We start from the raw sequence: 26,514 nt of genomic DNA, 5'->3' as shown, positions 1-26,514 counted from the left end.
CTGCAAAATTCATATCCAGCTCCTCATTCGGATATTAAACTCCGCCGCTCACCTCAAAAGTGCATGGGTGCTTAGGTCCATCTCTGTTCATTCATTTTATTTGCATGTATACCAGCACTTTGCATGGTACCATGCAAAGTGTTGGTATAAATGGTACCACATTTTATAGTATTCCTGTTTTGCCAGAGCTCAGACTAGATGAACATAACCATCTCTTTTGCCCTTAAAAACCTATAGGTGAAATACTAGCCCTGTTGAAGTCAATGGCAAAACTCCTGTTGACTTAAATGGGGCCAGGGCTTCACCCTATCGATCTGTGAATATTATAATCCAGTGTTTGAAATGACAAAACTAGGACCCTTATAGACTGCATCTCTGGTTATCTTTGTAAACAAGTTTCTGGGTACAAATTCTTCTGGCATATTTGGAAATAAAAGTGGAAAAGGCCATGATACGTACGTGAGTAACTGAGCATTGTCATTATTCTTCCGTTTCAGCAGGTTCGATTGACGCCATGCTGAGAATTTGTCCAAGGTGGTGCCTGCTGAAGAATTCACAGTGAACGGATCCCCAGCTGACCAGATTTCTAGCCCAATCAAAGCCACATAAATGTTTATGGCTTTATAAACCTGCAGTAAGGAGAGAGCAAGGACAGAAGAAGTAAGTAACTTATAATTTTTTCAGACAGCAGGGACTTATTCTGATAATGAGTTTGTTTTTAATCACCTAACATTTGCTCATTTCTAAAACTAGATGAACTTTTCTGAATTCTGAAATTCCAATGAAGTTTTGAAACTAAAAAAAAAATCAGAAAAAAATCTGATTTTTCTTAATTCTGCCTCTTCTCCCCCCCGCCCCCAGTTTTTGGACCAACTGAAGAAACTGTCAAAATAAGTCACATTTTGAAATGGCAACAGCATATTTGAAGAAATTACAAACTTAAAAGAGGAAAAAATTTGGAAATTTTTCACACCTTCTTTTTAATGAACTCTAATCAGTTTTTTGTAACAATTGCTATGACACTGATGCCATAAACCCCTCCTTAAAATATTTGGTTTAGTTATGTAATTCTTTCTCTCTCACTTCTGAACATACAACCCGGGATATTATGGACATGTGGCATACTCTCGGGGCTAGATCTCTAGCTGCTGTGCTAGTAAGGCTCCTTTACACTCTAAGAGCAATATAATAAATGGGGCATTAATCGTAAATGAGAATCAGGCACATGGAGTTCAATGGGATTGATTATTGTGCGCTTAAAGTTAAGCACATGCATGTGCATTTGGAGGATTGGAGCCTAACTATATAAAAAAACTCAGTCTATAAAAACTTGGCATAGAGTTTCCTCTGAAGGAAGAATTTTCTTTGAAAATTTGATGGAAACTGACCTGGTCTTTTCATTTAAAAAAAAAAAAAAAAAAAAAAGACCTTTGTAGCATTTATTACAATTTTGCCTTTTACACGAGCATGGTTTGCCACTGACTTGGCTTTGTATAGTAAGTTGCTTGACTGCAAATATGGTGTAAAGCACTATGTTGATTTGGCAGAGGTTCATACCCACTTTGCACTGCTGTGAATAAACCATGCAAAGCATGGGGCAGTAAAGAATCAGATCCAGTGTCTCTGCTGTTGTTTTCAACCAAACCATTGTGGACTATGAGAGAAAATTCATTAGTTTGATATCATGGTTCTGTTGCTTTGAAGGCACAGATTCTCCTTTCATTTTTTCCACCTGACCCTTTATTTATGCTTTATTCACTCTTTCATAAATGCCAGCAGATCCGATTTTCTTCATTCTTTTCTAGGTGTAATTACAGAAAACTCCCGAGACTGCAAAACTTAATAAATTCTGTAGCACTCTTACTTAATAATAACAGGGCTTACCATGTTGATGTAATTGATTATTTCAAATACCCGTGTTCTTATACTCGTCAAGTTACGGTTGTACTTCCTATACTGCAAAAATAAATGAGAGAGCATCAGTAACCGGATAAGGGAAAAAAATAAAACAGTGATTGTAGGGGAAAAGACCTGAAACATTTCAAATAAAACTGCACCACAGATCAGTGGTCTTTGTTAAAGTGAAATGAAGGTATTAGTACAGCAACTAATCTCAGTTTACTATTTATCTCATATTCATATCATGTTGTATATTTCAAATCCCTCATACTGTATGATATTCAGTCCTATGCAGAGGGAGAGCACTAGGCCTACTGAAGTCCTCCTGATGCTCTATTTTGTGCATTTAAGTGAGACTTCAGTGGTGCATGGGCCTTGTATTGCAGTGAATTTCACCCATTAGTTGTTGAGATTTGAGTAGCTATTTGAGCGCAGATGGTGATGTTCAGAATGTAAGAGCTGCCATACTGAGTCAGACCATGATTCATCTTGTCCAGGATCCTGTCTCCAACAGTGGCCTGCAGCAGAGCTTCAGTGGGAGTGTATAAAACAGGGCAATTATGAAGTGATCCACCCGTCTTCCACTCCCACTCCCAGCTTCTGGCAGTCCGAGGTTTAGGGTCACTCGGAGCCTGGGGCTATGTCTCTGACCATCTTGGCTAATAGCCATTGATGGACCCATCTTCCATGAACTGATCCAGTTCTTTCTTGAACCCAGTTACGCTTTTGGCCATCATAACATCTCAGGGCAGTGAGTTCCTCAGAGTAATTGTTTGTTTTGTGGAAAAAATATTTCCTCTTGTTTTTATTAAACCTGCTGCCTATTCATTTAATCAGGTGACCCCTAGTTTTTGTATCATGTGAAAGAGTAAATAACACTTCTCCATTCGCTTTTTTCGCACCATTCATGATTTTGTAGCTCTCAATCATATTCCCCCTTATTGGTCTATTTTCTACATACAACTACACACATCACTAGAGCAACTGCAGCCCGCCACACCTACTGTACTACAATCACAATAGTGTAGGTTGAGAACCAAAGGCTCAGGGACTAGGTCCCAGATCCTGTCCCCATTCTTAGAATCATAGAACTGGAAGGGACCTCGAGAGGTCCTCAAGTCCAGTCCCCTGCAGTCAAGGAAGGACTAAGTATTTTTGTTTTTCATTGTCAGATAACAACCTTTCTAGATATTAAGCCAGATCTTCAGCGGATGTAAATTAGCATCATGCCATTGAAATCAGTGCCGAGTTACACTAGCTATGGATCTGGCTTATTACTTTTAACGCACAGTGCCTAGAGACTGGGACCGAGTCTCCCAGCCCAGGCAGACAGAAAAGTGCTAGTGGAGTTTGAGCTAGTGTGCTAAAAATACCAGTGTGGCCTTTGTGGCTTGGACTGCAGCTCAGGCTCTCAAGCCTAGGTGGTGTGGCGGTCTCACCCTCAGGGACCTGCAAATGCTTACTATCAGGGGTAGCATTACCATAAGTGTGTGTTAATATGAAATCATTGGGATTAGTTCTCATAATAAACACGAAGGGCTTGATCCAAAGCCCACTAAAGTCAGTGGAAAGGCTTGCCTTGATTTCAATAGGCTTTGGGTTGGGGTTTACATCTGGTAGTGTTTTGTGTGCTAAATAGAAGGTACACACACCGAGCCTGATTCTGATCACAACTGAAATCCATTTTTCATCACTGATTTCAGTTGGTTTAATCCTGATTGACACAAGTGCAAGTGAGGAAGAATCAGATTTGCAGAGTGTTAGAGGATGTGGTACAAGGGCGACAGAGTAGCCTAAACTCATACAGATCTGGATTTCTTCCTGTCCCTTTAGAATCTGGTTTATATTAAACCCCCTTTACACTGTTCTGGCAGAATTAGGAGCCTTAGAATAGGTGTGAAGTATAGTTCCACTCACTCTAAGGCCCCTTTCCGCTGTGGTGTAAAGGGGCCTTAGTACGAATGAGAGTGAGGCCCTTAGAATCTTAAAAAAAAAAAAAAAAAAAAAAAAAAAAAAAAGTGGTAATAGCAGGTTTTATGAAAATTAGTTTAAAAGAGATTGCTCCTGGACTGCTGTCAAGTTTCTGCCTTTGGCAAATATTTAAGGCTGAGTTAACTTCCCCCTGAAAACTGGGACGTATGATGGAAGTGCCATACTTTCATAACACCAAATATAGTAATGTTCTTAGAAAATATGCTGATGGGGGGGAGGGGGAAAGAAGAAACGATTTGGAAAAAAAATTCGTCTGGTTTTTGTTCATTATTTTTCATGCCAAGATGATTCACCTTGCCTGGTACTGCACTGTTTTAGTTAATGGAAACACGTGATGTAACTTCCGAGTGTTGGGTCTCATGAGAGGAGCATGAATCGGTAAGCATGAAAGTGTCTGTCAGAAATATTGTCAGCTGTGGACCTGATCCTGCAAACACAGGTTGCTTAACTTTGAGCAACTGAGACCATTCTTGTGCTTGAAGTTCAGCACGTATTTGTTTGCAGGATCAGGGCCTTTTTATAATATCCATATTTTATCTACACAGCAGGTTGCATAATTGATCAGCTATGATTCTCTTGTATTCAAAATCTTCTTCTTCATTTGCAAACCTCTCCTGGCCCATAAATACTTTTCGTGGCCGTAACTCTATCTGCTCCTCTCCATATTCTCTCTGCTCAGGTGGGCTCCAAATCTTTGAAAGGCTGGTGAAAATACTTACTCAAGGTCCTAGGGACGAGATGGTGGTGAGGGTCATGCAGGCTAATGAGATAATGCGACAAGCTACTCTGCATACGTGGATCCCTGTGCTTCCACAGAGTCCCACTGAGGTAGTTGGAGTTCATATGGGCATAGTGATTTAGATTCATAGATATTAAGGTCAGAAGGGACCATTATGATCATCTAGTCCGACCTCCTGCACAACGCAGGCCACAGAATCTCACCCACCCACTCCTGCGATAAACCTCTCACCTATGTCTGAGCTATTGAAGATCTCAAATCATGGTTTAAAGACTTCAAGGAACAGAGAATCCTCCAGCAAATGACCCGTGCCCCATGCTATAGAGGAAGGCGAAAGACCTCCAGGGCCTCTTCCAATCTGCCCTGGAGGAAAATTCCTTCCTGACCCCAAATAGGGCGATCAGCTGAGCCCTGAGCATATGGGCAAGATTCACCAGCCAGATACCCAGGAAAGAATTCTCTGATTTGCTTGTGTGGAGCAGTTTGTGGGATCAGGGTCAAAGTGTGTCATGTGGCTGGCCCACCTAGAGGGTGACAGCCTACTACTACTACCAGCTAGCTCATATGATATCCTGTCCTGAGCCTCTTAGAGCATAACACAGAACCTGCAGCCCAGGGGGATGGAGAAGACTATGGTGGCTAAGTCACCTTTGGGTCCTGCCCGCTCCAGAATGCCTGATATAATGTAGATAGTCCTGGAGGTCTGTCTCAGTTATGGCAGGCTGGCTGGGATTCTGCAGCCCTGCCCCAGCACGCCCCATATGCCAAAGTTTACGAAGGATCTGCAGAGGACAGCCTTACAGCTGTTTTTCCTCAGTGCCTGCATTAGGGAAATCCTCCCATAGCTAGAACTGGGGATTTTAGGTCTCCTCCTATAGCTCCCGTATGTAGTGCAACCGGGGATGGCATGTGGGTAAGGATCTCACACTAGTCGCAGGGCAACAGAGAGCCGGGCCATACACGTATATTGTCATCCAAAAAATGTCTGTGTTGACAAACATTTTCCAATCAGTTTTACTTGAGATCTGTATTTAGCTGTCCATTGTGAATTTCAAATCTTCACCAGGCAGGATCTTCCTTGCTCGGAGTTGGCTTAATTCTGCCCCTGCTGCTGAAGTCAAGGATAATACTCCCATTTATCTCAGTGGGAGTTAGATCAGTGCCGAATGCTTTGAAAAATCAAATCCGTAGTTGTTGTTGTAGAGGTAAAATGAAAAATGTTTGTCTGAATACTCACCGCAGCATTGTCTACAACTACGTAGACTTCGACATACTTCTTCGCTTTCAGGTATTCCTGTTTCTAAGAAAAACATTTTGCAAAAGATTGTTAGGACCTGTTCCGATCTGCTCCCTTTAGATTCAATTCAATTCAATATTTTATAATCATATAATCTCTCTCTCTCTCTCTCTGAATTACTGAGAGTGGAAATGCTGTCATCTCCATTTTACAGTTAAGACTCTCAGGCTCAGATTTTCAAAGGTATTTAAGTGCCTAAAAATGCAGACAGGCACCTAGTAGAATTTACAAAAGCACCTTAGAAAAGTCAGTTCGGTGCATAACTCCCACTGATATTGTTTGGCACCTAAGTCCCATTGACCAAGCATAAATACCCTTGTAAATCTAGCCCAGGGTTCTTTTTTTAATTGAAATTAATTAAATTTGGGCCTTAGATCAATGTACAACTCCTATTGACCAATAATATGCAAATCTTTAGTGGGCGAACTCAATCCATTGATTCCCCATTGGCAACTGCACGCTTGTATCGGCAGGGAGAATTTGCCTTTGTGTTTTAAAGCTGCCTGCTACTACGTTAATTAACATTGCACAATACTAATGAAAGATAAATTGGGTTCCCTCCAGCTGTGTACAGGTTTCAACCACTTGAGTCGCATTTCAGATCTGTGATTTCATATTAAAAATGTATACCTGTCAAGGCCAAATTTTCAAAATGCCTCCAAAAATGTGTGTGCAAACTATGCAATTTCCATATGCAAAATGTGCATTTGCAGATGCAATATTTGCACATGTCATTTGGATGGATGTGCACATTTTTCATGCATAGGGACTGATTCTGATGTAAAGGAGTTGTAACTGAGGATTAGACCCATGGTTAGGGAAGCTGACTTTAGGATTTTCTGTACTGATTTAAAACTAAATTAACTGAAAAAGGATAATATTTTCCTCTCTTTCTAAGCTGTGGGTCCCAACTAAAACAACAAGGTATACAGTGTAGCAGCATGCATGGAACTTGGAGGGAGGAGCACAGGTTGCAGGAGAGAAGCGTTATGACCAGGCACCAGGAGTCAGTCTGTGTGCACGTGGCTGGAGTGCTCGTCACAGTTGCAGAATCTCTATAAATAGGTGCTTTAATGAAGAACCCATTTACTTTTACAAGCACGTAATTCTCTCGTGGAGTTACCCAGCACACACAACATGAAATACAGATTGCCTCTATGCCAGCAATAACATGGTGAATCCCTAACTACATCTAAGATCCTGTCTCACATTACCCTTCTGGGTAGGAATAATTGATTTCCCCCCCCCCAAAAAATATGGTGTAATTCTCCTCTTTATGCCAGGATCACAAAAACTAATTCTCAGAAATTTTCTTAGGGATTTAGCTTATCTTCAGGGCAGTACTCACTTCGATACTGGTGCTTGATCTAGAGGACTTTTTGATAGGATCTTCTTTTTCCCAGGTAGTGTTGGTTACGCCACAAGTTTTTGGGCCTTCAACATCTTCCAGGCTTTCATATTTAAAGATTGCATGTTCCTCGCTGTCTGTGAGCTTCAGGGGTTGGATAAGGTATCTTTGACCCTGGCTCTTGAAATATCCTCTGTGAAACATTTTTTTAAAACCCTCAGATTAGAATGAAGGTGAGGATCTTTGAGAATCCATAGGATTTTATCAGAATAATAAGTGCTCAAGTTTGTGGAGCACTTTTCTCCCCTAGCATAAGGATCACACTACGCACCAGTGTAATAGTACACAGTAGAATTTGAACAGCTCTCAGATACAATGCACAACAGGCAGTAAAGAATGCCATGATAAACTGAAATTCTAGGATAAATTAGGTTAGAAAAGTAAAACCTACTCAAACTGGAATTAAGCCAGTGGAACAGAATTTTGTTCATGACTTTTATACTGAGATCTGACTGAAAAATGGAATTTTGATTCCATGAGAAATTTGATATTTTGGCGTTTGTGTTCATCTTAAATGAGGAAGAAAAGATTAAAATATTGAAATGAAAAGTTGAGCATAATTTTACACTGGAAATGTCAAAATGTTTTGAAATTCTGAAATCAGAATGTTTCATTTCAGTGTGTTAACCTGAAACAAAACATTCTGACAGAGAATTCTGCTGAAATCCATCTTTTTCCCTCAGAAAATTTCTATGTGGATGAAACCCCATTTTCTGATGGAAAAATATTTGTTCTTAAATTGTTTGACCAGCCCTTGTGCTAATGTTCCCGGCCCTTCAAATTGTGCAATGGAATCTTTAATGGTTACAAAAGGACAGATCTTTGAATTGATTGTCTCGTGCAAAAGACTGGATCTGCAACAACACCGCTTCACCAAACGCCATACTCGAGCACTGGTTCAGCATTGAATGAGAAGATTAACATCTCCTGCTGAATCATCAGCATAACTTCCCGCAGCACATAAGTGTTCCTTTAGTTTCCTGTCTAGTATTAGAACCAGAGTGAAAATATGCAGTTGCACCTCCTCCAAACAATTGCTGATACCCTCTGGCTTTTTCTCATCCTTTTTCCTTTTCTTTATAAACTGTTTTCCTCAGAAGTACGTCTATAGGATAACTACTCACACCCATTCTCATAGTGATTTCACCCTTATAGAGCTAAACTTTTGAGATCTTAGTGATTCATAAGACTGGATGCAACTGTGACTGTAAATGAAGAGCAAGTGAACAAAAAGTCGTGTAGATTAAAAAGTACATTCTTGTATCATTTCACCATGAAGACTGTTAGCTACAATCTTACTTCAAACCACTGCAGGCACTGATGCTTGCTTCTGAGTCATTATCGTTTTGGATGTGTCCATCGTAAAAACAGTGGTCCTGTTAGGAAACAATGATAAATTGTCATATTGGGCCAGATCTTCAGCTGGTGTGAACTGGCTTAGCTCCAATTACATCCGTAGCATTATGTCATATTACAATATCTGCGGATATGTCCCATTTAGATATTATAATTTTTCTCCGAATATTGTTGTTTTTGTTTTATATCAAATCTGAGTTACGGTGTTCTGGTCAGAAAGGAGATTGGTACCTACCATCCACTTTAATTGCCTATGCTTCCAAAAGGAAATTATGACCGGTGGCACCTCCTGCTTGAAATGGAAATAGAGGGTGACAATTCCCAGGTCAGTTGCAGCAGCTCTGTGTTGGTCTATTGGCACAAAGGTACCCTAACTTTGGCAAATCCAACCAGTACAGGCTTTCCGCTTCATAGAAGAATCTTCCAGTGGCTTACAGCTGCCAAGTTTATTTGCCTTCTGTTGCCCTGATTCAGCAAAGCACTTTTTCATGTACTTAACTTTAAACATGTGTTTCCCAGGTTCTCAAAGTTAAGCATGTGCTTAAATGTGAAATAGGGATAGGATTACTCCTGTATTTAAAGTTAAGCACATGCTTAAGTGATTTGCAGAATCGGGGTCAGATTATGTTCTTTCAGTATGACCCCCAGTGCAGGAAAGCACTTAATTATGTGCTTAACTTTACCACAATTAAGTCCTGTCAAGTCCCATTGAAGCTAAGAATATCCTTAAAAGTGAACATGTGCTTGAGGGTGAAATTTTCAAAGGTGCCCAAGTGATTTAAGAACCTAAATTCCAATAGAGCCAAGTGGGTTCAATGGGATGCCTAAGTCACGTGGGTGCTTTTGAAAAGTTACTCTAACTAGTTTCTTGAATATGGGCTTGTGAAATAGCATTTAAACCCACATACAAATGAACTGCTTTTATTGCTCACGGATGCTGGGTTTCACATTACAGTTTAACATCCATTCATCACGATATGTCAGCTTCTTTACAATGAAAGAATAATTAACGAAAGGAACATTATTAGAGAAAATAATAAACAATTGCTGTACACCTCATGCTGATGCAAGTTAAGCTGAAAAATGTTTAATCACAGAGCAGTATGAGCAAAGCTGGAATTCCTCGGTCATACCGTGTATCAGATGTCTGTGCAGCATGCCTTGTTTGGAATAATCTTTAACCAAATGCAAACTTCCATTTGGTCAGAGAAATAAATAGAACAATGAGGAATAGCCTCTGTAATATTAGGAAGAGAAATTGTGAAGTCCTTACACAGATATTACCCATCCAAATGTCTGTTGTTGCTCTTACCTTCTCCAGGACAAAGAATATTTATTTCTGCATTTCAAATTGTAATTGTTAACAAACATACAATGAACAATGGTTTAAAATTGGGGGGTGGGAGGGGGTTGTAGTTCAGTGGGTCAAGACCCACAGACATAGTTAATTTAAAAAAAATGTGTACAGTGACTGCCTTTGTGCTTATAACTGAGTAACTGATTGGTCAAGGTCCAGTGAAGGCATCTGGTATAACCTGTAATATATTTTAATGCATCTGCTGTGTGTGTGTGTGTGTGTGTGTGTGTGTGTGTGTGTGAGAGAGAGAGAGGGTGTGTTTACCTGAGTTCATGATCTCACTGAGATTAGGCTCTTAAAATGAATAACATCGCTCTTTTGTGAAACTTAATTATGCGGTGGAAAGCCATAGAATGTTTAGTCTCAATGGTCCCCACTCCCTTTCCTCCGGGAAAGCTTTTCTTTGTTAAAAAGAAAGCTAAGGTTCAGATTCTCAAGTGGTGTAAATCAGTGCAGTTCCATTGAGGTCAAGAAACACAACCTCATTCACTCATTCATCGAGGTGAGTGAAGCTATGCCAATTTATACAAGCTTAGAATCTGGACCTATATCTTCCATTATAGAATGGATTGTTCTGTTGCTAATATGCCGGGGAATCTCACATGGAACACCACGTGATTACAGATTTGTAGAAGAGCCTTCATATGTTACCTTGATCTGAGGGCTTGTTGTCACTTCTCGACCCTCATCTGAGTAATGAGTTTCAGAGTAGTCCTTGGCAAATAGATCCCTGGAAAGAATACAATGGACCTGTTATTCCAGCAAATAATGATGCTGGAGTAATCAAGGGAAGAAGTAATTACATAATGAACTTCAAACCATTTTGAAACACTAGCATGCATAGTGGTGTTATTTTTAGCATCAAAAGACTAGAGAATTAAGGCCGCTGGACAATTAGGCCTCTTCACAACCCTTATCCAAACACAGGGAGAGTTCTAAAGTCGAACCAAAGCCCATTCATTGTATTAATACAAAACAACTTCCTGAGAGTATAAGACTAGACCATTTTTAAATACATACACGAGCCTGATTCTTTCTTGGGCTATACCTTGGGTAGTCATTTGCACCATTTCGAAGTGATTGTGGAACACTACTATTCTGATATGTTAGTGCTTTACACCCACTTTGACTAACATGCAGAGCAATGGAAGATCTGGCTCTTCTATGTACAAGACACGTGTACATAGAGAGAGTGATCAATACTTTCCATTATTACCCTCTGTTTCCAGTTATTTACAACTGCGTCCAACTTTAACCCGCAGGGATGAAATTGTCCATACTTTGGTTTGTAGTTGAGGCTGATTTTTCTTCACTGTAAGTCTATCTACATTTAGAAGGACATACATATAGGTGTAAAACACTAAATATGTGGACATGATATCCCTGGAATACATTCTTTTAATTTGGCAACCACTGAATACACTGCATTCGTTTTGCATTCTGACTTGCTTGCATGCACGCTGATCACTAGTAGCTCAATCTTGCACGTTTCTGAGCACTCTGGGTCCCAATCCACCAGAGCATTTAAACAGATGCTTAATTTAAAGCAACCAGAGCAGTCCCACAGAGGTCAGTCATGAATTGAGGCCCAATTCACTTCAGCTAGTACTAATGTTCCAAATCTCTGTGAGCAATTTAAATGGGTCGCCATATTTTTTAAAAAAGGAAGCTAACACAAAAAGGCTTCCCAATTCCTCTCCCTCTGCTCCCTTCAAATATTTTGATTAGATTAAAGCAGGGACTAACATTTATTTATTGTTTCTGTTTCTATTTTTGATACATTTAATATAAACCGATTGCCACTTTAAGGCATATTTTACACAATCTTTAAAAACATGTCACTTAAAATGTACCTAAACTGACACAATGTCAAACGTAAAGAACTCAAAAGACACACCCAGCCAATGCAGAATAACGATTACACGTTATTTCATGTTTGCTTTATATGGGCCGATAGTGTTCTGATATACTCTGTTTTGTATTATAGCCTCTTCTCCATGTACCTTGCATATACTATATGTGTAGACTAAGCTCCTCAGCCTAGGATGTGTTTCTTATTTTGCAATATTAATTCAGAACCCAGTAAAATTTAGAAGTCTGATCACTTGTAAACTGTCAGGACTATTTCTTCATATTACTATTATATTTTCCATTCTGAGAGAGCCTACGCACCCCCCCCCCCCCCCACACACACACAGGAATCAAAGCTCCACTGCATTAGGCACAGAACAAATATAACACAAAGACAATCCCTGACACGCACATTTTATAATCTAGGATTTAGACGAGAAACGAGGTTAATTTAGACAAATAAGTAGGCATGAGAGAACAAAGTTAACAGTAGAGGCAGGTATGATTTCATAAATGGGCAGTAATGGTAGTTATAGAGGTCATAGAGGGTGGCCAGCCTAAGCAGTGCTATCCTAGATGTCTGTCGGTCTACTTATCTACCTCTTGCTTTTTTATAATGTCTTCCTTCTGAGGATCTCCAGGATTCTTTACAAATTTGAATACACAATATCCCTGAAAGTAAATCAGTATTATTATCTCCAAGTTACAGATGGGGAAACTGAGGCACAGACAGGGGATTACAACCGTGGTTTTAGAATCCCAACAGCAGGAGCTGCAGCAATGTCTTTATAATCACAGCAAATGTCATACATCTGTTTTGGAGTTCTGTCATGCTGGCCAGGCTCTGCCATAGTGCCACTGATTCTATTCTAGTCTGTTCTATTCTATTCAGGTTCTTATTCTGCTGCCATCAATATGACATCTGAGAGTTAAAATTTCAAATACACCCATCTTTTAGGAACCTAAGTCCCATTTGCTTTTAGAAACTATATCCTGAGTGCTTTATAATATCTCTTTCCAGTCACCTGGGTGATAGAGAGTGATAATGTTAAAAGAAAAGAAATTTAACTTACTTATTTTTTTCTAGATGAAGTATCACTTTCTCGCCATTGACTTTAATTTCGTATTGCATCCTGTCGTCATATTTTGCCTGCAAATATTTGAGTGTTATAATGTCGAGATCAATAAGCACCAGCCTCACTGTGAAATTACTGGTCTTGAGATGCCAACACCAACTCCCCCACGACAATAAATCCGCTGCCAGTGCTAAACTAAGCATCAGTTTTTAAATGACTTGAATAAATTGATCTCTAAAATCTAAAGTCTGCTTTCAAAGGTACATGTACATCTCTGCTGACTTCAATAGGAGACTATACTTCACTTAAGACCCAATTTTGGAAAGCAATCAAGGACATGCTTAACATTTAAGCATGTGAATAATCCTATCCCTATTCATCCAAACACCTAAGCATGTACTTAACTTTAAGCATTTGAACTGTCTTAGTTGAACTCAGTGGTATGTTATATCCTTTTCCCCACTACCCTTTGTCTGTCTTGTCTATTTAGATTGTAAACTTTTCAGGGCAGGGACCATCTACTATTCCCTGTTTCATGCAGTGCCGAACACAATAGGCACTTGGTGGATAACTAGGCACTATCTCAATAATAGTAATAATCATTAAAGTGGTGAAAGTTAAGCATGTGCTTATGCTTTCCTGTGTTGGGGCCTTCATCCATAGGACTCAAAGTACTTTATAAAGGACAGCAAGTCTCACTGTCCTATTTCACAGATGGAGAAAGAGGGATCAAGAGAAGTTAAGTGATTTTACTCAACACCCCCCAGCAGGTTGATGGCAGAGCTAGGAGTAGAACTCTGGCTTGGACCCTACCCACTGAGTTGTTCCACCTCCACCCAAAGGTCGATTTGAGGATGTGGTTGTGCTGCATACTTTGGATCTAAAACTCAACACCCTGGAATGCGAGGCGCTTCTGCTCTTCTGTTTTCCACTATCCACCGAGCTCTACTTTTGAGCAAAAACGTGCCACTAATGCCAACTAATGAGTTGGTTTGCACTGTGAATAAACGTATGGTCATAAGCTAGCAGGAGACTCGTCAGTCACATTTAGCCTTTGCCACCTACTTTTACTGTGTGACTATCACGGCCTGCCTTTGCAGGGGAATGGATTCAATAGTCTAGTTATTCTGTTCCATTAGTATGATCTGATGTCTGGATCGAACTTATCTTGAAAGTTAAGTACACTCTGACTTAAGACAAAACTATCCCATTCCCATGCAAACAAATAAAAAATGTCTCCTTTATTACCTCATTGTTGGGATTTTGGTTTCCTGCTACATCTCTTTTGTGTAATAGGTGTAGTTTTTGTGGATATACCACTTCGTAGTCCTTCACCCCAGGTAATTGCCTTCGTGCAGTCCCTAGGGGAAACAAAAAGATTTGTCAAAACAAAAGTATTTCTTTAATTTTTTTAAAATTCCACAGTTTCTAAACGCTGTATGGTTTTTTATTTAATTTTCATGCAATTCATAGAATCCTATTTTAGCACTGCATGATTTTTATGCCAACACGTTGGGCCAGATTTTCAAGATGTCGCCTTTACTTTTGCATTCACTGTTTTGCAACTGATGCAGGTTAGATTAGTTTCAGAGTAGCAGCCGTGTTAGTCTGTATTCGCAAAAAGAAGAGTACTTGTGGCACCTTAGAGACTAACAAATTTACTTGAGCATAAGCTTTCGTGAGCTACAGCTCACTTCGTCGGATGCATTTGGTGGAAAAAACACCAAATGGATCCGATGAAGTGAGCTGTAGCTCACGAAAGCTTATGCTCAAATAAATTTGTTAGTCTCTAAGGTGCCACAAGTACTCCTTTAGGTTAGATTAGGTGATTCTGTGGAGTTGATGATCTCCAGACTTTATTACAGAAAGTTGTACAAATTAACAAAGAATTCCTCCTGTATGGTAGGTAAGTAAGTTCACAGCATTCATGGGTAGTTGGGAGCAATCTGATTCGTTCTTTAGAAATATTTTCAACTAGTCTTTTCACAGAAATAGCTTGCAGTTAACCCTCCACCCATAGCATGTTTCACCTATTATATTTTAGTGGGTGTGATTATGTGCATGTGATAGTTGAAAACTTTTCTCTGCTTTTTATTGTCTTTTTCTCTCCTTTTGTTCAGTCCTCTCCTACTCCTTGCGCCCACTTTTTAATGGGGTTTTATATAGGAGTATGAAATATGTTTTGTTCCTTATGAGAAAACTTCATACCAGCTGTTTTGTGATCAATATAGTTGTGTACAAGGATGCTTGTAGGAGAAAGAGAGTGGTTCATAGATTTGAAAGCCAGAAGGGACCGTTAAGATCAACTAATCTGGCTTCCTGCATAACACAGTCCAAGAGATGGTGGCCACAGGAAGGAACTGTAAGAGATGGCAAGAGTAATATCAAACCCTTAGACTGAGGGTGTGCCCATCATTGGTTGGTTGGATTCATAGTCTGTGTTGTGGTTAGCCCTTCAACTACTGCGAGAATATCTATGGACAGCAACAGCCATTTTGGCTTTTTTCTCATCTTCAGCGGGCCAAGAGGTTGCAGCTATCTCTTCTGGGTGCAGAATTGGTGAGCACCGTGTTTCCTTAGAACTGAGCTACCATACTGCATTCCTCATGCAGAAACTATACCCACTCCATAGCACAAGCAGTTGGGCACCACATGTTGCTGAAACCAAACGCAACTCTGGATTTTGCGGCCAAAATTTTCAAAAGTTACTAGTGATTTTTTGGTGCCTTGGATTTTGGGTTTCTAGCCTGCAACAACCTTAGAGGGCCTGATTTTCATTAAGGGCTAAGCAGATGTGCTCTAAAAATCAGGCCCTGCTAAAACATCTGTCTCAAATTGGGCATTAGAAAAATTGGACACGAAGGTATTTTGAAAATTTAGCCTGAACTCATTAATATTAATAGCCTGTGCTGAGACTGCACCTTTCACTTGAGGATGTCAAAGCACTTTACGTGCATAGTTAATTCTCATAACACCGGTGTGAGACAGATATTTTTATTAGTCCTGTTTTAGAGGAGGGTAAATTTAGGCATAGAAAGGATAAGTAAATTGCATAGTGAGTTAGTGGCAGAGCTGAGAATAAACCCCAAGAGGCCAGATGGCTAGGCATGTGATCTAACCATTTTGCTCTGCCCTTCCTCACTAGAGTAAGTTGAAAAATTTCCAGCAAAATACTTTTTTTTTTTTTTCCTTCTATGGAAAATGGCTTGTCAATGAAACAGAAATTTTGCCAAAAAGGTTCTGGTTTTCTCCAAGAAAAAAAGGGGAGGGGGGTGTCACCAAAAACCCAAAAATCTGAATCTTTGTATGCCAAAATCAGAAAAATTTCTAAGGGAACTATCATAGGGAAAAAATTCTTTTCACAGACTGCATACAGGTGCTTGCATACTAGAAGTATCAGTTGGTAGAATATGGATATTTTATCCAGCTAAGCATATGTATTAGTATGGCCATTGGGGTTGGACAAAACTCCTTTTGAGGCTATTTAAATGTTCTTCAGATTCACACAAAAGCTCTGTAGATATCCAAGCCGAGGGTGAGTTAAATGCTAAAAGGCCCTGAGGCTATGAAACTTTGGCAATGGCTGACTGATAGCACACTTCACTGCGAACAGATGTGCACAGCACTAATCACCATGCCAGAATACAAGGAAACCAGTTACATAATCGGTGAGCCTCATGGTTAGTCAGTACATCAGTATGTGCACATTTTGCAATACCTGGCAGTTGTCTCCTGCGCCATTATTGTATGGAAGAGCTGCAGTCCGTATTAAGGGTCAGATTGTACCTTGATAGGCACCTGCCCGCACTGGGGGCATTTCAGAGCTGCATCAACTCAGTGTTAGCTCAAGGGCGGATAGTTCTTTGGGGCAGGTGCATCTGGCTGCAACAGGGGCTGGTGAGTAGGTATGGGTGGGGATTGTGTGAAAGACACCAGGAGTAATGGTCTCAAGTTGCAGTGCGGGAGGTTTAGGTTGGATATTAGGAAAAACTTTTTCACTAGGAGGGTGGTGAAGCACTGGAATGCGTTACCTAGGGAGGTGGTGGAATCTCCTTCCTTAGAGGTTTTTAAGGTCAGGCTTGACAAAGCCGTGGCTGGGATGATTTAGTTAGGGATTGGTCCTGCTTTGAGCAGGAGGTTGGACTAGATGGTCCTGAGGTCCCTTTCAGCCCTGATATTCCATGATTCTAAGGAAGGTGCAGCAAGCTATCCTTCTCCCCCGACTTTCCCCACACACAGTGCATCTAGCTATTCTCACGGCTTGGTGTGCAGATGGGAGCAGGACCATAGCTCTTTTCAGGTGGATTGCAACCAAATGGATGACAGCAAGAAGTTGACTTTGAGCTGAGGAGGGCCCAGGGACTTGAATTGTACCTTCCCTATGCAGAGTCGTCTCCTCATTCCTTCTCTTGCCCCCCTTGTGCTATCATAGTCTGGCCCTAGTCATGTTGCCAGTGCTCTTTTGGCAGTGTGTCTTCTGTCCTACTTGAAGAGCAAATTCTCCTCTCAGGACTCTCAAATCTCTATTGGATATAATGCTGAGCTCAGTGCAAGGGTAAGAGAGCAGATTGCATTTCAGATGGGCGCTGTGGATTTGGCTGTGGGAGCCCCGTCCTTATTAAATTATTAGTTAAGCCTGTAGCTCTGGCTAGATCTGATCTTGCTTCTAGATCCCTCTGTTACACTCGACAAACTCAGACCTTGGAGCAGTGCACAGAAGAAAGATGCTCTGCCTCAGTCTATCTCAAGGCGCATGAGTGGTTTTTGAAAAATCTGATCTATTTCATGTTAACAGGTTAATTTGTGATTGTTTCTGAGTGGGAGAAATATACATACAATTTCTGCTCAGGCTGCACAGGATATGTGGCACCTGTCTATCTTTTATATACTAGTGACAGCTAATGTCTGTTTACTCTAAATATTATTCCATCATGCTCTATACCGGCCTCTGCTGAGTAACCCCATGATCTTAACCCTGGGCTCACTCCTCCAACCTTCTGTACAACCCTTTTGTTGCATTATATCTGAGGCCGCAATGGAAGAAAGCACTTAGGCCCATACTTAACTATAAGTCCAATGGGACTTAAGCACATTCTTAAGTGTTGTCCTGCATAGAGATGCTTTCTTGAATCAGGGTCTACCTTAGTTTTTAATCTCTTTGCAGAGAATTTATACGTATTGGGTAGCAGCTAGTGTACAATTAGGTACTATTAGCATAAAACATAATAGCTATAACAGACCAGTTGCATAGGGGTCTTCTAAGATAGAACTTGATTGTTCTAGATTGCTACTGATTCCTTTGTGATGTTGATCATGTATACATGAGTTCATCTATCTTCCTATCCCAGATGGCTGCTGTGAATCTGTTACTCGTACATTATTTCTGTCTACCAAGATCTCCCTTTCAACAAGCTTTGAGATAGCAGAAGCCATATGACTGATGCACTGGACCAGCGTTTCTCAAACTGTGGGTCAGGACCCCATTTTAATGGGGTCGCCAAGGCTGGTATGAGACTTGCTGGGGCCAGGGCCAAAGCCCAAGCCTCACTACTCAGGGCCAAAGCCCAAGCCCCACCATGCACGGCTGAAGCCTGAATGCTTCAGCCCTGGATGGTGGGGCTCAGGTTACAGGTCCCCTCCCTGTGGCTGAATCCTTGGGCTTCAGCTTTGCCCCCTTCAGGGCGGCAGGGCTCGGGCTTTGGACCTCCTTCCTGGGGTCGTGTAGTAACTTTTGTTGTCAGAAGGGGATTGCGGTGCAATGAAGTTTGAAAACCCCTGATCTAAACTGTTCCAGAGAAGATCTAGCTTTGTGTCCTCTAAACTCTATTCTATATCTACAGAACAAAAAGCTCAGCTAAAACTGCTGAAGTGTATTCGCTTTACTTTATGAGGTGATCAGAAATAGTCTCACAATGGGAAGGAAGGCCCCTTTATTATTCCCCGCAGAAAGAGGATGCACCTGGCCCCAGAGTGTTCCGGGCCAATGGGCAATATGTCTCCTAGTTTTTGCATTGCTGCTGCTAGAAGAAGCTGCAAGGTTGGGAAAATATTTGGTAGCCAAAAATGTTCTCTTGTGCTGCCTTCTGAGCAATATTAGCCATTGTTTCAGAGTAGCAGCCGTGTTAGTCTCTATTTGCAAAAAGAAAAGGAGTACTCTTAGAGACTAACAAATTTATTTGAGCATAAGCTTTCGTGAGCTACAGCTCACTTCATCGGATGCATTCAGTGGAAAACACAGTGGGGAGATGATTTATATACACAGAGAACATGAAACAATGGGTGTTATACATACATACATACATACATACTGTAAGGAGAGTGATCACTTAAGATGAGCTATTACCAGCAGGAGGGGGATGGAGGGAGGAAGAAAACCTTTTGTAGGGATAATCAAGGTGGGCCATTTCCAGCAGTTGACAAGAACATCTGAGGAATAGTGGGGGGAACATGGAGAAATAGTTTTACTTTGTGTAATGACCCATCCACTCCCAGTCTCTATTCAAGCCTAAGTTTAATTGTATCCAGTTTGCAAATTAATTCCAATTCAGCAGTCTCTCCTTGCAGTCTGTTTTTGAAGTTTTTTTGTTGAAGAATTGCCACTTTTAGGTCTGTAATAGAGTGTCCAAAGAGATTGAAGTGTTCTCCGACTGGTTTTTGAATGTTATAATTCTTGACGTCTGATTTGTGTCCATTTATTCTTTTACATAGAGACTGTCCAGTTTGACCAGTGTACATGGCAGAGGACATTGCTGGCACATGGTGGCATATATCCCATTGGCCCACTTTGATTATCACTACAAAAGGTTTCCTTCCTCCCTCCTCCCCCCTCCGCATCCTGCTGGACCTTGATCCAGCTGTGGGCTCACAGTTACCAGCTATGACAGACCTTTCACTGGCCAGCAAAATCCCGCCCCTTCCATTCAGTTTGGGCTTGCTTCCAGCTACAGACTTTGTTCTCACTGCAGGAGTCACCAGGACTCCCACTTCCCACTCCAGGATACATATCTCTGTGCACCTCTTCCACTCCATTACAGCCAGTTCATGCTTCTGTTTTGTCTTAATTGTTTTGTCTTTTAAGTCCAGGGTTTGCTGGTGGGCAGCCTTTTCCTGGGCAAATTGCACATCAATTTCCATTTGTTTTCGCTTTAGACTGTCACTCGATGAGCTGTGATACCACAGAGGAACCCCCTCCTGCCAAAACAGGCACCCCTCCACACTTGTCGAGCTAAGTTAAGACACTCCAGTCAGTTTCAGCACAGACACAGTCACAGCACAGTCAGTTCTTCAGTTCACTGAAACAGATGCACTCAGCTCAGGGGCTTCTTCATTAACAGAGACTTTCACAGCACCCAGTGTTCAACCTTTCTGGGCAATTTGCAACCTGTGCAGTTTTAGCTTCTTCTGATCTTCCCTCTTACTTATTTTGCTTCCTTTTCTGTCCCTGCTTCCCTTACCCGAAATAAGCAAACAGAAAATAACAAACCAGTAACCACTTTGTCTGTTCTCCAGCCACCACACTTAAAACTCACTTAAAATCACTACCGGTACCTCACAGCAATCAGCTATGCACAGATCCTGCCCGACTACGCCACTGTGACGGGTTCGATCACAGAAATCCCCTGGGAGCTGCCACCTGATATGCAAAGACGACTACTGCCCCTGCTTTCCTGCCTTACCAGCTTGGGTCTCCAGCATCGTGTCCTGCTGAGCCAGACACGCCAGTCTGCTCCAACACAGAGCCAGGGTCTGAACCACATGTCCCAACGCTGCAGGCTTGATTGAAAGCAATTTAGGAAGTGTTCCTGTCCTTGACAGTCAGATGCCCAACTCCCAATGGAGTCCAAACCCCAAATACATCTATTTTACCCTGTATAAAGCTTATACAGGGTAAACTCATAAATTGTTCACCCTCTATAACACTGATAGAGAGAGATGCACAGCTGTTTGCCCCTCCCCCACCCCCCGGTATTAATGCATACTCTGGGTTAATTAAAAAGTGATTTTATTAAATAGAGAAAGTAGGATTTAAGTGGTTCCAACTAGTAACAGACAGAACAAAGTGAATTACCAAGCAAAATAAAATAAAACACGCAAGTCTAAGTCTAGTACAGTAATTAAAAACTGAATACAGATAAAATCTCACCCTTAGAGATGTTTCAATAAGTTTCTTTCACAGACTGGACACCTTTCTAGTCTGGGCACAATCCTTTTCCCTAGTAAAGCCATTATTCCAGCTCAGGTGGTTGCTAGCGGATTTCTCATGATGGCTGCCTCTTTGTTCTGTTCCACTCTCTTGTATATCTTTTGCATAAGGCTGGACTCCTTTGTCCCTCTGGGTTCCCACCTCTCCTCAATGGAAAAGCACCAGGTTAAAGATAGATTCCAGTTCAGGTGACATGATCACGTCACTGTAAGACTTCATTACCCACTTGCCAGCATACAGGAAGACTTGCAAGTAAAACAGAAAGAAAAGGAGTACTTGTGGCACCTCAGAGACTAACAAAGTTATTTGAGCATAAGCTTAGCTTAAGGTGCCACAAGTACTCCTTTTCTTTTTGTGAATACAGACTAACATGGTTGCTAAAGTAAAACAGAGCCATCTACAGTCAATTGTCCTGGCTAATGGGAGCCATTAAGATTCCAACCCACCATTAATGGCCCACACTTTGCATAACTACAATAGGACCTCAGAGTTATAGTTCATATTTCTAGATTCAGATACAGGAGCAATACATTTATACACCTAGGATGACCACCGTCAAGATTATAAGCTTTTTAATGATACCTTACAGGAGATCTTTTGCATGAAGCATATTTTAGTTATGTTATATTCACACTCATCAGCGTACTTTAATAAAATCATACAGAGTGCAACGTCACTGTTGCAAAGTGATCTGAATGTAAATGATTATACAGTGCCCACTACATTAGTTATGGAACAATGACTAATACTGGTACCACAGAGATTCAGCCAATCCTAACCTCTGGATCAGAGTATTATGGTTACTCTGCACCTGTTAGATCTCCATATCCCTATAGCTTCTTTGTCACCAATCCAGAACTGAGTCATGAAATAGTCTTGAAAATCTATAGTAACAGCTGCTCTTGTTTTCCAAGATGCTTTCTTGTTTCCTCATCCTCTAATCCAACAGATCTCAAACTGTGGGTCAGGACCCCAAAGTGGATCACGAACCTGTTTTAATGGGGTCACCAGGTTTGGAGTTAGATTGTCTGGGGTCCGGGGCTGAAGCCCAAGCCCGAATCCCACTGCCTGGGGTCAGACTTCAGCTTCAGCTGGGGGCAGTGGGGCTCAGGTTACAAGCCCTGGGGTTTCAGCTTTGGCCCCCCACTTGGGTGGGCTCATGATTCAGTCCCCCCCTCTTGGGGTCGTGTAGTAAATTTTGTTGTCAGAATGGGGTCGCAGTCAATGAAGTTTGAGACCCCCTGCACTTGAGAATGACAGCTACTCTCCTGTTTTGGACAGATCACGCCCAGTGTGGATCATATACTAGTACTAATGTGATGTGGTGTGCAAGCTCTTGATATCCCTGCCTGGAGCATGGAACCACATCCAGAATCAATTAGGATCACTCGAGTGAGAGGGCATTAGCATGTGCAGAACTAGAATCTGAGTCTGGGGTTCCTGGGTCCAAATTGGAATGAAAAAAAGAAATCAAAGTTTCCCACAAAATGATTGGGGAGGGGGAGGGTAGACATTGTATTGGGCCATTCAAAACATTTAATTGTGTTAAAGTTGAAATGTTTTGTTCTGATTTTTGACTTTTTAAAATGTTATGCTGTTTCATAATTTATAATATAAACTAAAAATACATTTTGAAGTGAAAAGTCATTTCAATGCATACCTTCAAAAGGCTTTGTTCTGAAAAGGTCAAAACGCTTCATTTCAACTTTTGTTTTTAAAAAATTGAAACTTTGTTGAAATTGACACATTCCCATAGAAAGTTTCTAGTTCAATGACATTTTTGACTCGCTGTGGCTGGTGGGCATTTAAAATGGACTGGGCAAAGCATTGGCAAATATGCTGAAAGTAGGGAACATACATGTCCATGATGGAGGTGGCAGGAGAGACATCTTAGATGACCCAAATGGCCTTTTTCCATCTCCCCTTGTGTACGTGGGTATGTTGTATGTCTGTCTGTATAGTAGTGAGGTACGTGCTTGAGGTATTGTTGTAGTGAAGAGCTTACTAAGGGTAAGAAGAAGAATTTTTCAGCTTCTGCACTGAAGAACATCAGTGCATCACGACCTGATTTTAAGAGTGCTTTACACATGTGACTTCCCTTGAAGGTGTTCAGAGTCTCTGAAAATCAGATTCTGTCCTATGAGACATCACAAGGCCTATGTACCACATAAGTCCCCTCTAATCCTGATGCAGGGGGGTGAATTTCACCCTAAAGGACAAATTTTCAAGGGTTCAGCACCTACATTTGGGACCACAATTTCAAAAATAGGTCAGCTCCTATTTTAATCACGTAAATAAAGCCCAGATTTTCCTAAGCGCTCAGGACCCCATTGTGACCCTTGTAGACAGATTTTTCAAAAGAGCTCAGCACCCAGCGAATGTTACGTTCTATGGGTCTGATTTTCCAGCTACTCCATTTGAGAAGTACTTCCTTACGTAAATAGTTTCAGTGAAATCAATGGATCTCTTCAGTGACTAATAGGACTACTTGCGTGGGCGAGCACTTATCAGAGAGTATGAGTTGCTGAAACAGCCCCTAGTTTGGCTTTGTCTAGAACAGGAAAAGTCTTTGAGTGGTGTAACTAAAATCAACCTAACCAAAACTTCCTATTGCAGATTCAGGGTAATGCCTTTAGCTTGATTTTTAGCAAGTCAAATTACAGCCTCCGTTGCTCAAGTTCGGTTGGGTTTAGCTAGGTAGCCTGATGTAAACCTGACCTTTTCTCTAGTCAAGACAAGCCTTATGGTTTAATACCTTTCTGATATATTTCATGTGAGGATTTTTACCTACAAGATTCTGGGTGTGTTAAGTAAGCAGTTAAATTTTGTTCTGTTTCTAATAGTTTTCCTAGAGTCAGTTCTTCAGAGTGAATGTACTGTGTCATCTTGTTTTGCTTCAGGCATGATTTAAATTCAGTTTTTTCTGAGCAAGAAGTTTAGTCTGTATCTGTTACAACAGGTAAAAAATTGGTGATAAGGTATAAATAAATACTGCAATTTCCCGACCATCTTAAATCAGGAATTAACACCACCAGTTAGTGTGGATCTACATATGAAAATGAAATCTGTTGGATCAAGACATATAAAGTCTCAAGGGGAAGATTTTCAGAATTCTTCACAAGAAAATGCATATAATTCCATACACAGTTCTGTTTAATTCTATACATAATATATGTGTGCACTGAAGACCCTTACATGTCCAAGTGACCATGAATTGCGTGTGCAAATTTGTGCATGTCAGGTTCGGAAAATCTGCTCCTGATTCAAACAGTAAGCTAGCAAGCAAGCAAGAATACACTCAAAAACTCATGTATGGCACCTCATATAGAATATGGTTAAATAATTATACTTACTTAATAATGAAAGGATTTAATATTTAATCATATTCTGGGTGATCTCAAGGTATTATCCTGGTGCTGCATAAATATTACATGTTAATCATTCTATTTCAATTGCAAGTAGACGACATCTGTTCATTTAATTCCAATAAAATTATTTCTTTTACAATAAAAATGTTGTAAATGCAACAAATTATCCAAGTTGAATAAATTCTCTCGCAATTGTTGAAAAAACAGCTTTCTCACTTCCTCAGAACAAACTTGTTCCAAGTCTTGAGTCAATCTGTGTCCAGTTTAGTCAATCGGGTAAATATTTTCTTTACTAATCTGCCTCTCTCAAGAATTTTAATGATTACTTGTTAACTTGAGTCGTGAAACAAAAACCTCTATATTCAGCAATGCCATTGTCTTCAAGTGACTTCATTTGGTGTGAGTACAACAAATGCAATCATGGTTCTTCAGTATCAGCCACCTGTTAATAATTAAAAGCTCACAAAAGATATAGAAACTTATCTATCACTGTATTTATTTGATAAAAGGGGAAAAAACTTACCTCGGTGTTGAGAAAGGAACAAAACTGTAGAAATAAGAAGTACTTTAATCATTTCAGCTAAGCCTGGAAAGCGGTGTCCTTGCTTTGAGAAAGACTGGGCTCTAGCTTCTTCCTACTTTAACCTGTTTGCCTTCTGCAGTGAAGGAGGGAGAATGAGTCCTTCAGCTTTATTCTTGTTCCTACATGAGGAAGTGTTTACTAAAGGTGTTGCACAATTTTCAAGTTACAGCAATACCATTGCATGCGGAAGTTCTTGTCGGTTAGTTGGTGTCACTTGAAAATGTGATATATTGATTGCTTCTTTCAAATGATTTCACAGACCTAGTGCCTATCGCCAAAGGGACTGGAGTTGTCCGAAGACTGTTTTTGTTTAGCCTGGCTGATAGAAAACGGACATGGCTGCTTACAATGCAGGGGGCTTTTCTTTTCATGCCATTAGAGTTGGGATTATATGTACGTTCATGCCTTCATGTGTAAATACAGGGCTAGGGAAGAGAGGATAAGAGACTGTGGAATGTTGAGCATCTTATACTTCCATGGAGAATTAAAGATATGCAATGGATTTCAGCACCACAAAGATTTCAGGACCTGACTTATCACCATTTAATCAATGTGAATTGCAGTTTGTGCTGATTTAACATTTAACATGTAAGGAAGAGTAGGGCTCTGAGCAATAAGTAAGGGGAAAATAATGGCCAGTCTGTGAATCATTTCCATTTTATAAACACTGCACTCGTGTCCCCTCCCCCATGACGCCTGCCTTAGTGATGTTCGTTTTGGGCTGATGATGTAGATTCATAATTACAGTGGATTTGGAATATTGGGAAGTGAAAATTGGAATTCATGATATAACTAATGAGAACAACCAGGAAGTCAGAAATCTAGAGGGAAAGAAACAAAGTAAGTTTCTACAACTTAAAACTTGTCTACACTGCGAAGTTGTACTGCTTTAACTATACCAGTGTAACTGGCTTTATGCCAGTTTAGCTTTGAGAAGTGTAATAACTATATTGGTATAAGCCATCTTTATACGATAGAACTCTGTCCACGCTCAGTTTTTTTTTTCCTCCCTGCTATAACCAGATCAGTAAAAATTCCATCTCCTAACAGAAGTAGTTTTTACCAGTAAAACTTTCAAGTGAAGAACAGGCCTTACTTAGGTGTTTAAACATAGACACCTAAATCTATCTCAAAGCATCCCCATTTGGAAATATTGGTATTAACTTCCATGTTTTTCAGTTTTACCCTTGATTAAAAACATTTGAGAACATGTATTTGATGTACAGGGTGCAGTGAGAGTTAAGAGTGTCTGTCTGTCTGTCAGTCAGTATTGTAAGTCTCAATACTTGGAGCTTTCCTTAGTAGAGTCTAGATTCACAAGGATTAGGAGGACAAGTCCAAGGCTGATTGCAATATGTAAGTCTATCTGTAGAGGTAGAAATGTA

The 26,514-nt window shown here is 40.6% G+C and overlaps 1 protein-coding gene across 6 annotated transcripts in view; it reads right to left on the bottom strand.

Moving 5' to 3' along the window:
- LOC119848784 (zinc metalloproteinase-disintegrin-like NaMP) overlaps positions 1–25,233 on the bottom strand; it is a 48,580-nt gene extending 23,347 nt beyond the window's left edge. For 4 of the 6 annotated variants that reach the window (XR_006277106.1, XR_006277105.1, XM_038385008.2 and 1 more), the window contains exons 1-9: positions 25,070–25,231; positions 14,224–14,336; positions 12,973–13,049; positions 10,700–10,778; positions 8,635–8,711; positions 7,276–7,468; positions 5,868–5,930; positions 1,885–1,956; positions 460–629 (exon numbers count right to left, since the gene is read on the bottom strand). Coding sequence is in view for 4 of the 6 variants with exons in the window: in XM_038385008.2 (XP_038240936.1) it covers positions 460–629; positions 1,885–1,956; positions 5,868–5,930; positions 7,276–7,468; positions 8,635–8,711; positions 10,700–10,778; positions 12,973–13,049; positions 14,224–14,336; positions 25,070–25,121 (896 nt within the window). In the remaining 2 variants the exon portion in view is untranslated. Of the gene's footprint in view, positions 1–459; positions 630–1,884; positions 1,957–5,867; positions 5,931–7,275; positions 7,469–8,634; positions 8,712–10,699; positions 10,779–12,972; positions 13,050–14,223; positions 14,337–23,036; positions 23,183–25,069 lie in introns of all 6 variants that reach the window. The other 2 variants (XM_043502992.1, XM_043502993.1) reach the window with 2 other exon arrangements.
- Positions 25,234–26,514: the final 1,281 nt, after the last annotated feature.

Source organism: Dermochelys coriacea, chromosome 26 (assembly GCF_009764565.3).
Source record: "Dermochelys coriacea isolate rDerCor1 chromosome 26, rDerCor1.pri.v4, whole genome shotgun sequence".
NCBI lineage: Eukaryota > Metazoa > Chordata > Testudines > Dermochelyidae > Dermochelys > Dermochelys coriacea.
This window is presented reverse-complemented; position numbering and strand designations above follow the sequence as displayed.